This window comes from Eulemur rufifrons, chromosome 16 (genome assembly GCF_041146395.1).
Source record: "Eulemur rufifrons isolate Redbay chromosome 16, OSU_ERuf_1, whole genome shotgun sequence".
Lineage (NCBI taxonomy): Eukaryota > Metazoa > Chordata > Mammalia > Primates > Lemuridae > Eulemur > Eulemur rufifrons.
In genome coordinates this window covers 89,911,121-89,925,197 of record NC_090998.1, presented here as the reverse complement: position 1 = coordinate 89,925,197, position 14,077 = coordinate 89,911,121, and the positions used below count along the sequence as shown (strand labels likewise).

The 14,077-nt window shown below is 51.9% G+C and overlaps 1 protein-coding gene across 2 annotated transcripts in view; it reads left to right on the top strand.

Annotated features, from left to right (window-relative positions):
* RANGAP1 (Ran GTPase activating protein 1) overlaps positions 1-9,254 on the top strand; it is a 29,891-nt gene extending 20,637 nt beyond the window's left edge. For both annotated transcript variants that reach the window (XM_069490132.1, XM_069490133.1), the window contains exons 8-16: positions 20-133; positions 615-714; positions 801-885; positions 1,195-1,390; positions 2,909-3,028; positions 4,446-4,548; positions 5,712-5,800; positions 6,081-6,202; positions 8,246-9,254. In XM_069490132.1, coding sequence (XP_069346233.1) covers positions 20-133; positions 615-714; positions 801-885; positions 1,195-1,390; positions 2,909-3,028; positions 4,446-4,548; positions 5,712-5,800; positions 6,081-6,202; positions 8,246-8,315 — 999 coding nt within the window. In that variant the 3' untranslated portion in view covers positions 8,316-9,254. The remainder of the gene's footprint in view (positions 1-19; positions 134-614; positions 715-800; positions 886-1,194; positions 1,391-2,908; positions 3,029-4,445; positions 4,549-5,711; positions 5,801-6,080; positions 6,203-8,245) is intronic.
* Positions 9,255-14,077: the final 4,823 nt, after the last annotated feature.

Sequence of the window (14,077 nt, the reverse complement as noted above, 5' to 3'; positions counted from 1 at the left end):
TCTTGCTTCCTCTTTGCAGACCCTGAAGACCTTGAGGCAGGTGGAGGTGATCAATTTCGGGGACTGCCTGGTGCGCTCCAAGGGTGCTGTTGCCATTGCAGATGCCATCCGTGGGGGCCTGCCAAAGCTAAAGGTGCCAGCCTGGCTGCCTGACACTCTCCCTCTGGGGTCTGGGCTTCTCCCCAGCGCGGGGGTTACTGCCTGTGGTGGTAGGCTGTGGGGGAGGCAGGGGTCTGAAGGCAGGTGCCCCAGGGCCTCATCCCAGTTCTACCACTTCTTGCCTGGGATTTTGTGCAAGTCTCCTCACCTCTCCCAGCCACGGTTTCTTTATAAAATGGGAAGGCATGGTGTACATTATTAGGGTATAACTTAAGTGAACAGAAGGGAGTAGTGTACATTATTATAGCGGAAGTGAATATACGTAGCACTCAGCATACCATTGGGTATGTGGTATCATGTTATATTTATTGTTAGAGTTATTTTTCCTGCCCCCTCGTCCCCATCTGGAGGACAGAGCTCACCTTATCCTCACTTGGGGAAACCAAGGCATGAGAGTAGGTAGGACCTGGTCTCCTGGTCTCCTGCCCGCTTCCATCCTTTCTTGTTACTTTTAGGAGCTGAACTTGTCGTTCTGTGAGATCAAGAGAGATGCTGCCCTGGCTGTCGCCGAGGCCATGGCGGACAAGGCCGAGCTGGAGAAGCTGGACCTCAACGGTAGTCGGGGGCGGGTGGCCCCAGCACAGGTCTGCTGGACTGGCCCTGCCACCCTGTCCTGACCACTCTGCCCTCCCCTTGAGCAGGCAACACCCTAGGAGAAGAAGGATGTGAACAGCTTCAGGAAGTGCTAGACGGCTTCAACATGGCCAAAGTGCTGGCGTCCCTCAGGTAGGGAACTTCAGGTGGGTGACCCAAGAGGTGAAGGGTCAGGCCATTCCTTTATCTGTTTCTACATTTATTCAAAAAAACATTGGTTGAGCTCCTGTTATGTACCAGACAAGCCTTTACTGGGCATTATGTCTGTGTCTGCATCGTGGGCTTCCTGGGTGATGACAGATCATCTGCTTCTGCTCTGGGAGCAGGGGCTCCGCCTAGGGTCCCCTTGCCTGGCTGGGGTCACCAGGCTCACGGAGCCAGGCCTTTGGGCCAGCGGCTGCTGGGTGGGGAGGGTCTGCTTTAGCCAGCTCCTCTTTGCAGTGATGACGAGGACGAGGAGGAGGAGGAAGGAGATGAGGAGGAAGAGGGAGATGAGGAAGAGGAGGATGAGGAAGAGGAGGATGAGGAAGAGGAGGAGGAGGAGGAAGAGGAAGAGGAGGAGGAAGAACCACAACAGAGAGGGCAGGGAGAGGAATCAGCCACGCCCTCAAGGAAGATTCTGGACCCTAATGGTGGGGTGAGTGCTTGGCCATCTGCTAGGATCAGAGCCCTGGTCCCATGAATGGATCTGGAGGTGTCTTCATGGGGGTGTCAGTCCACTTGGGTACAGTAGCCATAGATGTTTTTTGATTGCAGGATATTAAGTAAAAAATCAAATCATCCCAATGTAGCAATATTTGCCTATATTTCTGTTTACCTTAATATATTATAGATATGTTTATTAATTTATAAATTATGAGATGATTGTAATATATATAATGCTGCTGCATTATGTATTAACATATTATAAAACATACATAATATTTCTAAAACAATTGAGTAAAAAAAAAAGCATGGGCCGGGCACGGTGGCTCACGCCTGTAATCCTAGCACTCTGGGAGGCCGAGGTGGGTGGATCGCTCAAGGTCAGGAGTTCGAGACCAGCCTGAGCACGAGTGAGACCCCGTCTCTACTAAAAATAGAAAGAAATTATCTGCACAACTAAAATATATATAGAAAAAATTAGCCGGGCATGGTGGCGTATGCCTGTAGTCCCAGCTACTCGGGAGGCTGAGGCGGTAGGATCGCTTGACCCCAGGAGTTTGAGGTTGCTGTGAGCTAGGCTGATGCCATGGCACTCACTCTAGCCCGGGCAACAAAGCGAGACTCTGTCTCAAAAAAAAAAAAAAAAAAAACCAAAACAAAAAAACCCAAAAAAGCATAAATTGAAATTCTGAATTTTTTTCCTCACCCACTAGGGGATTATTTTGGTGACCCTTAGGGGGACAGCCCTGCATTCCTGAGATTATGGTTAGGATTGTGCTATCCCTTGCCTGTGATGTCCCTTTTTTTTTTTTTTTTTTTTGAGACAGAGTCTTATTCTGTCACCCTGGGTAGAGTGCCGTGGCATCAGCCTAGCTCACAGCAACCTCAAACTCCTGGGCTCAAGCAATCCTCCTGCCTCAGCCTCCTGAGTTGCTAGGACTATGGGCGTGCACCACCATACCCAGCCAATTTTTTCTATTTTAGTAGAGACGGGGTCTCGCTCTTGCTCAGGCTGGTCTCCAGCTCTTGAGCTTAATCGATCCTTCCTCCCACCTTGGCCTCTCAGAGTGCTAGGATTAGCACCACCGTGCCCAGCCCACTAGGCACAATCTTAATATTAAGTTTGTCTCTAGGCACCTCTGGGGCTTGCTAGGAGTGCTTACACAGGCTGGACTCTAGGTCTGGTGGGGTCTGCTTTAGGCCCCACGTGCCTCTTGAGTCATTTCTGGGGCACCGCATGTCATGGTAAGGATCCACTTGGCTGTAGCGAGTCCCAGGGAGGTGGCTTGCTCTCCACCCCAAAGGCTTCTGGACCAGGAGCCAGCCAGGGCGAGCATCTACGGGTGACCGAGAGAGGTAGTAACTGCAGCTGAGTGGGAGGAAGAATTCTAGACTATGAGCCTGGGCTGGCTAGAGTGGGATGGATGGTGCTGGGTGTGGGGATGGGCACAGCCTGGGCGAGGAATCTGGAGTCTGGAATTCTACAGAGCCCCTGTGCCACCGTTCTCAGGAACCAGCTCCTGTGCTGTCCTCCCCGCCTCCTGCAGACGTCTCCACTTTCCTGGCTTTCCCCTCTCCAGAGAAGCTGCTGCGTCTTGGGCCCAAGAGCTCCATGCTGATAGCCCAACAGGTAATAGCAGCACTTCCCGAATCCCACCTAAATTGCCAGAGAAAAGGGATGATCAGAGCTCAGGGGATTGGGAGGTGACATTGGCAACTGAGGGTGGGGAGGCTTGGCCTGCCACTGTTGTCTTTTTTTATATAAACACGTAAATGAGGGTGTCCAGTATATTTGTCAACCTCTGGGGGTTGCAGATGCTCCCACTGGGGGTACACTTGGCTCCAGGAGGTGCAGCCTGCCACTTCCCAGTGGTGACTGGAATTAGGGAGTTTTCTCAAGACTCTTGTGTGTGCACGCCCACACCTCGGCTTCTCTCTGCGTGTTGTATCGGCCTAGCTGCTTCTAGAACAGTTCTGCTGCCCAGGGCCTCTTTAGAGGTCACATGCTTATTGCAGGGAAGCTGCCCTCACTCCAGCCTCACTTGTTGGTTGGTTGGTTCACTCATACAGAGATGATTATCGAGTGCCTATTTTCTGCCAGGCACTATACTTAGGCATGATTTTATTTAACCTTTATGGCAATCCAAATGTAGACCCTGGTACTCTTATTTTATAGATAAGAAAATTGGGGCTCAGAGTGGTTACTCTCAGAGTTGGCTTGTCATTTGGCTGATTTCCTTTTGATGTTTTATCTGGTTTTGTTTGTTTGTTTTTGAGATGGTCTTGCTCTGTTACCTGAGCTGGAGTGCAGTGGCGTGATCATAGCTCACTGTAACCTCAAACTTCTAGGCTCAAGCAATCCTCCTGCCTCAGCCGTCTGAATAGCTGGGACTACAGGTGTATAGCACCACACTCGGCTGATTTTTAAAATTTTTTTAGAGATGGGGTCTTGATATGTTGCCCAGGCTAATCTTGCACTCGTGGCCTCAATTGATCCTCCTACCTCTGCCTCCCAAATGCTGGGATTATAGGCGTGAGCCATTGTGCCCTGCCTGAATTCTTTTTTTTAACATGATAAATGAAATTATACAAGCCTTTTTGCATCCTCTCATTTTCCGTTAACACCATGCATCATTTGCCTGAGTCAATAAAACTCTTCTCATGCTCTTTGTTCCAGAGAGTGGACATAGCACTTAAAAGTGAGCCACTGTTTCTGGACATTGGCTTTTTTCCCCACTTTCCCTTTCGTTGGGTGAGATCAGCTTCCTTGCATGCAAGTATTGCATGCGTCCTGGATTGTTTCTTCAGGTTTGATTATGAGACGGTACCACCAGGTCCCAGGGGTGATTGTCAGTGCTCCTTCATTCCTGCTGTGCTGCCTGGCCCAAGCCAGACTCTGAGGGTGCAGCATGGGGTGAGGTGGGGCCTGTCCTCGCCCTCCAGGGGCCCAAGGCCTCTTGCCTGCAGCAGGACCCAGGCACATCACCTCGTGCCAAAGGCCTGGGGTCTGGCCCCTTGTGACCCGCCATTATCTCTTGTGTCCTCAGACTGACACATCTGACCCAGAAAAGGTGGTCTCTGCCTTCCTAAAGGTGTCGTCTGTGTTCAAGGACGAAGCTACAGTGAGGACAGCAGTGCAGGATGCAGTAGGTAATGTGGGCTGGGTGGGACCTGGGTGGCTCATTCCCCCTTGACACTCGTCAGCCCCAGATGACATCTGTGGTTACTGTAGCCCCTCTGCTCTGGCACTTATGTAGGGACTGCTCCTTGGCCACTCTGACCTATTCTTGTCAGGTTCCTGCCATGGAGCATCTTGGGTGCCCTCCTCTCTGTTTTTGCAGCTAGGAAACAGGCCATTCCCAGAGCCGCACAGCATTTCCGGTTAGAACTCGGGCCAGTGGCGTCCGGTGCAGGTGCCCACTCTGTGTATGAAACCAGATAGTCATCGGCAAGGCCCAGCGGTTCCAGTCCTGTCAGGAGGAGGGGAGTGGAGCTGGGCCTTTGTCCCCACCCCGGAGCCTCTGTACTTGTGGCCTGCTCCACCTGGAAGTTCCCTGCCCAGAAGACACCTGCTGTCCCCATATCATCCAATGTGTTCCTAGGACTACCTCCCTCAGTCCTGTCATGTCCCTCTCCCCACGCTTTTCTCAGTTTCCTCCATTCCAGCACCTGTCACCTTCCACCTTGTCACCATTTGCTTATCTGAGCCTGTAATTGTGGGCCAAATTTGGCCAGACAGAGGCGAGGAAGGGCCCTACGGGCAAGGGGCACAGCTTACAAGAAAGGAGAGGAGAGATCTGTGTGGTGCTTCCTCCTGGACTGATGCTCTGTGGGTAACACTGAAGCAGGGGGTAGGGACAGTTCAGTGAGAAGTGGGGCTGGGAAGCAGGTGAGGGCCGGACGGGGGTCTGCTCCTGAGAGCCCACCTATGGGCATTTGTAGGAACAAGTTGCCTGAATTGTATTTCCCAGTGCAGCCTAGCACAGTCCATGCAGGTCGCCTTGCCTCCCTAAAACACCTGAAACCTCCCCCAGGGGTGGTCTGCCTCACTAAGTCTCCACCCCTCTGTTCGAGGTCTGCACAGTGGGTGTCGTCCCCACGCCCATTTTATATGTGAGGCCAGGATGGGGAAGGGCCAGAGTGTCACAGCCAGTAAATGGATGGGGCTCATCCCCTGGTGCCAGTTGTCCCCTCACTCTGGTGCCTGTGTCCCCGTTGTCCCTCCTGTGTTCACCTCGTGGTCAGAGCGGGGAGGCAGGGTGAGCCCATGATGGCTCAGGGCATCCTGCCCCACTGCTGCTTCTGCCCTGCAGATGCCTTGATGAAGAAGGCCTTCAGCTCGTCAGCCTTCAACGCCAACGCCTTCCTTACCAGGCTCCTCGTGCACATGGGTCTGCTCAAGGTGAGGCCGGAAGAGCCGCATGCCCAGGAGGGAGGAAGGCAGGAGTACCCCAGACGCTGCTCCAGTCACACCCACAACCCCTCCCACACCTCAGGTCCTGCTCCGGTCACCCCCACTGTGTCCCTGAGGCCTGAGTCTGCCTCAGCAGTCTTGGTCTTCGTGATAGGATCTGAGCTGGACCTCAGTCTTGGTGCACTGTCAGCAGAGTCTGGATGGTGGAGACCAAGGGCCCCCCTGTGACCTGGAAGCTCACCTGCCTTTTGCTGTGTTCCACTTGCAGAGTGAAGACAAGATCAAGGCTATTGCCAACCTGTATGGGCCCCTGATGACACTGAACCACATGGTGCAGCAGGACTACTTCCCCAAGGCCCTTGCACCCCTGCTGCTGGCGTTCATGACCAAGTGAGTGTGGCTTTGTCATTTTGCCCATGCCTTCCCTGTCAGGCCGCTGGTTGGCTGAGGCTTCCCTGGCCTGGTCAAGAGGCACTTGTCCCAGGGGTCTTGGCCCAGCCTACCTGGTTACCCCCACTCGGGCTTGTGAGAGGCCCTCATGCCTCCTGGGCTCTCAGCATCGAATCTGCATCTCGCCACCCGCATGAGGCCTCCTGCTGTTTGCCCCACTGAGAATGGTGGGGGCTCAGAGACAGTGTCTTCCTGTGGAGAGAGAAGACATGCGACGGCCCCTATTTTCCAGATGAGGAAACTAGCACCAGGCTGGTTAAGCAGTTACCCCACGTCACGTACTAGCAAGAAGCCAGGCCGGTGTCCACACCCAGGTGTGCTAGTCGAGATTCTGATTCTGTGCTTGGCATTGTCTCTAGGAGCGATTCTGTGTCCGTGCCCACAGCAGCCCAGGCCCTCCCCTGTGACGTGCTCTGCCACGGGCACTGGATGGTCTTGGAGCATTGGTGGGGCCTTGGGCACAGTCAGGTAGCAGAGCTAGGGCCCTACCAGGGATAGGTTGGAGGCTTGTCCCCCATACCCTCACCGAGTCCCTGTGTGCCCCATTTGCCCATCCAGGAGTCAGGCTTGATTGTCTCTAATGGGTCTGACCAGCCACACCTCTGGTGAATCTAGTGCCTTTAGGAGAGTGGGGCAGGTGGAGGAGGAAGGAAGTCCCCTGCCATGGGAGGCCTGTAACATAGGTAGGGACCACGGGCCAGAGCTTGGTGGCTGCTGCAGGCTGCTTGGAGCATGTGGGGAGTATTGTGGTGAGGCCAGGCTGGAGGAGCGTAAGGAGCACCCAGGTGCCTTCAGCACCCAGCCAGTGTCTCAAGGGCCAGTTTGCACAACACTGTCTCCTGAGTCAGGCCTTGGCCTCTAGCCATGAGTCTCTCCCCGCCACCGCCACGTTCCCCCTCCGAAACCACCCCTTGCACCGCAGCTGGGCTGGCCTTGGTGCAAAGCAGATCTAACTGCCCTGCTCCTCTGCCAGGGTCCAGGCCAAGTCCCCAGCCTTATTGTGAGTCTCGTGGCTAGCTAGAGTCTCTCCCGTATCCCACTGTACCCCAGCATGGTACGTGCTCCCCGAGCCTGTTCCACAACAGGAGCCATTGCCTTGACCTCTGCTTTGCTCATGCTGTCTCCAGACAGTGGCCCTGGCCCCTGCTTCTACCCCTGGCAAAGCCCACCTCCTCTGTTTCCTTCCCAGCTCCAGTCAGAATTGCTCCCTCTCACTCCCAGCATCCCCTACCTTGCCCTTGGCCTAGTCATGAACCCCTGAGAAGACACCCTTGCCCCATTGGTCAGAACAGGCTGCCTTTTCCCAGTTGGTTGCCCAACCCCCAGCACTGGCCTCAGTCTACCCCCAGGTCTCCTCTGAGATGACTGAGTGACTAATGACGTGCACAGCCTCTCTTCCCTCAACCCTCAGGGAAATGGTCTGGGGCCCCAAGGCCGGCCTGGCTCGTGGGCTGTTGGTGGGCTGTGGGCCAGAGGTACTCTCAGTGCTGGTGCTGGCTGCGCCCCACACTTGCACAGCCTCCCAGGAGGATTGCCTCAGTTTCTTCCTCTGTGGTGAGACTAATGGTCTTGATGGCCACAGCTGCCAGCCCCTTACTTACAACCCAGGTGGGACTGTTGTGGCCCAGTCTTAACGTGTCCACTGGTGGCCACTGAGGACTCCCTGGCCTGTGTCTGCTGGAAGGGCCCTTGGGGAGCGTCTGGTAGATGGCAGAGGCCCAGGCTTCTGACTGGGCAGCCTGCATTCTGGCCATCTCTGGGCTGTGTGGCCTTGGATGCCTGTCTCTGAGCTTCATGCACACCCCACCCTCACTGTGCGAAGGGCAGGGGGCTACTGTCTCTCTTGCAGTCACTATGAAGGTTAGGAAAATTGAGTCTGGCACAAAAATGGCCCCCACGGTTGGGAAACAGGCCCTGCTGGAGCCTGAGCTCCCAGGGGCCCGGAGGCTTCTGCCCCACTTGCTCACCCTTCTATCCCCGCAGGCCGAACGGCGCCCTGGAATCCTGCTCCTTTGCCCGCCACAGTCTGCTGCAGACGCTGTACAAGGTCTAGACTTGAAGCATTTCCCCATCGCTCGGCCTGGACCAGTGACCTGGGGAGGGATTCGGATGAACTGAGCTGCAGCCCATGCCCTCCCCTCGAACAGGACTCTGACCAGAGGCAGGGAGGGTCTTTGTCTCGTGTGTCTTGTCGGTCCCCCTGAGTTTGTGTGGTCATGTGCTTCCTGTCAGGATTTGAGTTTTTAATGTCTCCCTGCTGGCCTGGCCCTGGTTTGCTGAGGGGAGTTGGCTTCCTGGGGAAAGGGCTGTGAGCTGCTCTGCCATTAAACTCACCACCCCCTGAGGGCACTCTGCTGATCTCTGCTTCAGGCTCAAGGCCCTGGTGGCTGCCACCAAGCCCGCCGGGCCACACCAGAGCCTGGGGAGTTGCTGTCCATGTGCTGTCCCCTCCTTCTGTGTTGTGGGCAGGCTGCATCCTGTCACCAAGCCCTGGTCCCACAGAGACTGCAGTCCCCACCACCCATGTCTGCTGTGTTGACTGCTCAGCCTGAGGAGCAGAGACTGCCACAGGTGGGCCGTGGGGTTGTCGGTAGAGGGCAGGCCCCTGGCCCCCATGCCATGTGGACAGGCGGACACCAGATAGTCCAGGAGCAGGAGTTGCCTGGGATTGTGCTGGCTCCCAGACCCAGTGGGACCCACCCCTGGCTGCTGAGATTGTCTGTGACTTGGGGGCTGAGCTGGAGGGGACACCTTGGCAGCCCAAACCTGTTCTGCCTGGGGAGGAAGGGGCTGAGCCCCTGATGCTGGAGCTGCATCTTGGGGCTGCTCTTAAAGGACCTTCTGGGGTATGGGAAGGGTGGGACTGAATTGGGCAGGAGATGCCCTGTGACCTCCCTGAGCGGCCCCATGACTGCCCTGTGCTTTCCCCTTTGTGCTCTTTGTGTGTCTGGGCTGTGCCCGGGGGGCTTCACAAATAAAGTTGTGTGTGGCAGCAGCAGAGACTGAGAAACTTTCACCTAAAGCAGGACGTCCTCGGGGCTGTTGCATCTAGAGCCCTGCCTGTGTGTGAGGGGCAGTCAGTCCTGCAGAAGAGCCTGGACCAGCCTGGCGTCACCACCTGGGCAGGCCTCTCCCCCTGTGCTATGGTATGCCAGCAGGTGGGTGGTGTCGGGAGGCGCAGCGACTGCTGGGAGCGGGGTGGGAGGGGGCTCCCCCGCTGCCCCACCTTTCGGCCACAGCAGCTCTTGTTCCTGTGCTGCTCTTTCATTCAGGGACCCAGCTGGGCTAGATACTGTCCAGGTTTTGTCATAGGCCCTGCTGGCTACACCAGAGCTCCTGGGCCTGGCTGGCAAGGTCACTTTGCAGAGTAGAGCCTAGCTGGGAAAACCACCTCAGAATGTCTTGCTACGAGGCCTGCGGTGGAAGCTACTTCCCATGAGGTTCTTCACTCTGTCACCACATGAAGTGTGAGGATAGCCCAGCAGACCTTCTTTACCTCCTATCCTAAACAGTGTGCACACTTGGGAAACCCGTGTTCCCCACAGGCCACCTCCAAGAGGTCCCTCTGCCATTTCTTAGGGGGCAATATTTTCTTATTGCCTGTGGACCACACTTAGGTGACATCTTTCTTGACCAAGTGGCAGAGGAAATGGCTGGGCCTTGCCCCTGCCCTCCATATGAGGCAGATATGGGTCTGGCCAGCTCCAGCCTGTCACCTTTGCCCAGTTTTGAGCTCTAGGGCCACAGTCACTGCCTTTGGGGAGCTCCCAGTCTAGTCTAGAGACCGACAGTTGTGGCCCAGTGTGGAGACAGTGGGCAGCGAGGTGAGGAGAGCCTTCAGGGTTAGGGACGTAAGAGCTGAGCCTCCTCTCCAGGTGGTGTCTGCCAGATGGGGAAACCCTGTCCAGGATTCTCCGGCCTGGCCGTTCCTTCCTCCAGCTGCACAGGGCCGGCCTTTGGTCTTTCCTGGGTGATGTGTGGACAAGCTTCAGCTCAGACTGAGAAGAGAGAGGAAGACCATTTCACCTCACAACAGGCCAGTGGTGTCTGGCTCCTTGAACCTCACAAGGAGGAGAATCCTATTGGTCGCAGGAGTGGAGGCTTCTGGCTGCCCTGGCCCCACCTCAGTGCTTCGGACCAGCTCAAGAGGTCGTGCTCCTGACAGCTCCAGGTGGAGGGAAAAGCCCGGGGCCTGTAAATTTGCGCTCACTGAGGAGCTGTAGCCTTTGGGATTTCCGCAACTCAGATGCTTATACAACTCAAAACACCGAAAACTGCAGCCAACCCTGAGATACTCGTGCTCTAGGTCTCTCAGGATCATGGTTCTGGGTGTGAAAGGTGCTAGATGCGTGAGCCTGGGCAGCCTGCGACCCCTGCATATGAAAGGCCATCTCACTACGAGGCTGGCGCCATTAAAGGGACTTCAGCCCACTGCAGTGGCAGTTCCAACAGGGGTCTCACTCTGCTGCCAAGGCTGGAGTGCAGTGGCGTCACCATAGCTCACTACTGCCTCTAGCTCCTGGACTCAAGGAATCCTCCCGCCTCAGCCTCCTGAGTAGCTGGGACTACAGGGTGTAGGCCACCACGCCCTGCTAATTCCATTCTTAACTTAGACTAAAAAATTCCCAGGAAACATGCTCTGGGGTTTCTTGTGGTAGCAAGAACCTAGAAACAACTGAAAAGGCCAGCATCAGGAAAATGGATAAATAAAACATAAAGCCACACTGCATGTTGTATAACAGTAAGAATGCATTAACTACAGCTACATGCGTCACGGATGAATCAATAGTGATATCGAGTAAAGAAAATCTCAGTACTATACCAATAGTTCACAAACAAGTAAACAATGTGTTTTAGGCATACATATGTATGTGATAATGTGTCCTTTAAAGGGATGATATCAACAGCACATCAAAAGGATCACACCATGACCAAATGGGATTTATCCCTGGGATGCAGAAATGGGTCAATGTAAGAAGATCAGTATAGTATACTACATTAACAAAGAACTGAAAAAAATCACATCATCTCAATAGACGGAGAAAAAGCACTTGACAGAATTCAGCACCCTTTCATGATTAAAAACTCAAAACTAGGATTAGAGGAAATTACCTCAACATAAAGGCCAGATATGAAAAGCCCACAACTAACATCACACTCAATGGTGAAAAAGCTTTTCCTCTGAAGATTGGGAACCAGGCAAGGATGCCCACTCTGACCACTTGTATTCAACATAGCACTACAAGTCCTAGCGAGAGCAGTTAGGCAAGAAAAAGAAAAGGCATTCAAATTAGGAAGAAGTAAAATGGTTCGTTTGTAGATGATGTGATCCTACATATAAAAAACCCTAAGGACCGTCAAAGAGAACTTAATCATAGAATTACCATTTGAGGCAGCAATTCCACTTTGGGTATATACCCTAAAGAACTAAAAACAGAGACAAACATGCCTCTACACCAATGTTCATAGCATTATTCACAACAGAACAAAAGCCAAAAGATGGAAACAACCCAGTGTCCATCAACAGATGAATGGATTAAATAAAATATGGTATATGTGTACAATGGATTATTAGTCATAGAGTGAAATTCCGATATATGCTGCAACATGGATGAATCTTGAAAACATTGTGTTAAGCCAGAGACAAAAGACAAATATATGACTCCATTTACATTGCTATCAAGTGCTTATCTAGAATAAGCAAATTTATAGAGACAGAAAGTAGAGTAGAGGTTGCCAGGGGCTGGGGGCAGGGGAATGGGGAGTAATTATATAATGGTTACGGAGTTTCTGTTTGGGATGATGAAAAAGTTCTGGAAATGGATAGTGCTGATGGTTGCTTAGCATTGTGAATGTATTTAATACCACTGAATTGTACACTTAAAATGGTTAAAATGATAAATTTTATGTATATTTACCACAACAGAAAAAATCAAAGGCAAAATTATAAAGCTCTTAGGAGATAGTATAGGTATCTTCAAGGCCTTTGGGGTAAGGAAAAGAGGAATGAATTAAGCTGTTAGGTTTGGAGCTGAGAGAGACACAGGAAGCCTTGTGTAGCAACATGCTGTTTATTTTGAGCATCTGGGTGCAGATGGGTGGAGGGCAGAAAGTGTCCATGAGAGAAAAGGGGAGAGCTTTGGGTTTTATAGAGGGTTTTTCCAGGAGGCGTAAGTAAGTGGGCCAGAACAGCTGCTTGTAATAAATTCTTTTTCCAACAAGCAGCTCCTAGGACCCCTGCCCCAGTCACATCCATCCTTCAGCTCCGCGTCGTCCTTATCAGGAGAGAGAGGGAAGGATAAACTTCATCCCCATCAGGGGGAAAAGGAATTCTGGCTGCAGCTGTCGGTTAGATTTACAATGTCTGGGGACTCTCCAGACTCCTGCAGCTATTGTTTTGCAAGTCTAAGTTTTGCATGAACCACATTCTGTCCCATACATACTTTTCGGGTTCCCACCTGGAACAAACCTAACATAAGCTATATTTTAACCTTCTCTTTTGCCATTATTGTAATATAATAGATACCATGCAGCTATGAGAACATTGCTGTTTATCAAAAAACATCACTAAAAGAGTAAAAAAGCAAGTCACAGAGGAAGAAAATAAGTGTAATATATATTTTAAAAATTCACATCCAGATGTATAGTTTCTACAAATTGATAAAAGACTGGAAAAATGAGCAAAAAGTTCGAATGGGCACTTAAAAAGCATATGAAAAGGTGCTTACTTTGATTAGCCTTCAGAGAAACACATTAAAATCACCATGTGACATCCTTATACCCTCACTAGAATGGCAAAAATACAAGACCATGCCAAGCTTGGCAAGGATGTGGAGCAACTGGAACTCTTTTGGTACACAGCGGTGAATGTGTAAATTGGAACAACCATGTTGAGAAACTGGCAGTGTCTATATCTAAGTTGAAAATGAGGATACCCCAAGACCAGCACTCCCACTCTTAGGTGTATCACAACAAGCTACCTGTGTCCGTGTTAAGCAGCACTCTTCATAACACCCCACGCTAGAAACAACCCAGATGCCCATCAGCAGTGGGACAGGTGAATGCAGTGGGGTACGGTGAGTACCAAAAGGGCAGGAACGGTCTGCCAAGAAGGAAGGAGTATTTCAGCATTGACATTGCTTAGACTTGCCTGCACTGCACGGGATGATAATGAAAGACAGACTGACTTTAAGTTGGTTCCATTGTATTTCAATTCCCTACCAACAATACACACGCTGATTGTTCTCCCACCTCTGCCCCAGGCACTTTGGTGGTATATTAACAGAATGGAATGCTATGTAAAAAAAATTTTTTAGGACAGGATCTCGCTTTGTCACCCAGGCTGGAGCGCAGTGGTGCGATCCGGGCTCACTGCTTTAGCCTTGAACTCCCAGGTTCAAGCTATCCTCCCACCTCAGCCTCCCAGGCCGCTGAGAGTGAAGGTGTGCACCACCATGCCAACCTAATTAACAAACTAAAACCATTAATTAAAACACAGATGAATCTCACTAAGGTAATGTTGAGTAGAAAAAGCCTGACATAAAAGTGTGCACACTGAGATTCCATTGATAAGGAATTTGCTGAGTGAAATCAAGCATGTGTAGAAGCCCATGTGTGGTTGGCACTATTTCTGGTTTAAAAAAAAGTGAATAATGGAAGAGGCAATTCCATCAAAAACACAGGATCTGAACAATTGCAGGATACATAAATGTTTGCAGTGGTCTGGATATACTAGTTCATTTTTTTTAACATACATGTGCCTGAGAAGATATATATTTGGATATTCTTTACAACATTGTAACAAAAACCCAGAGG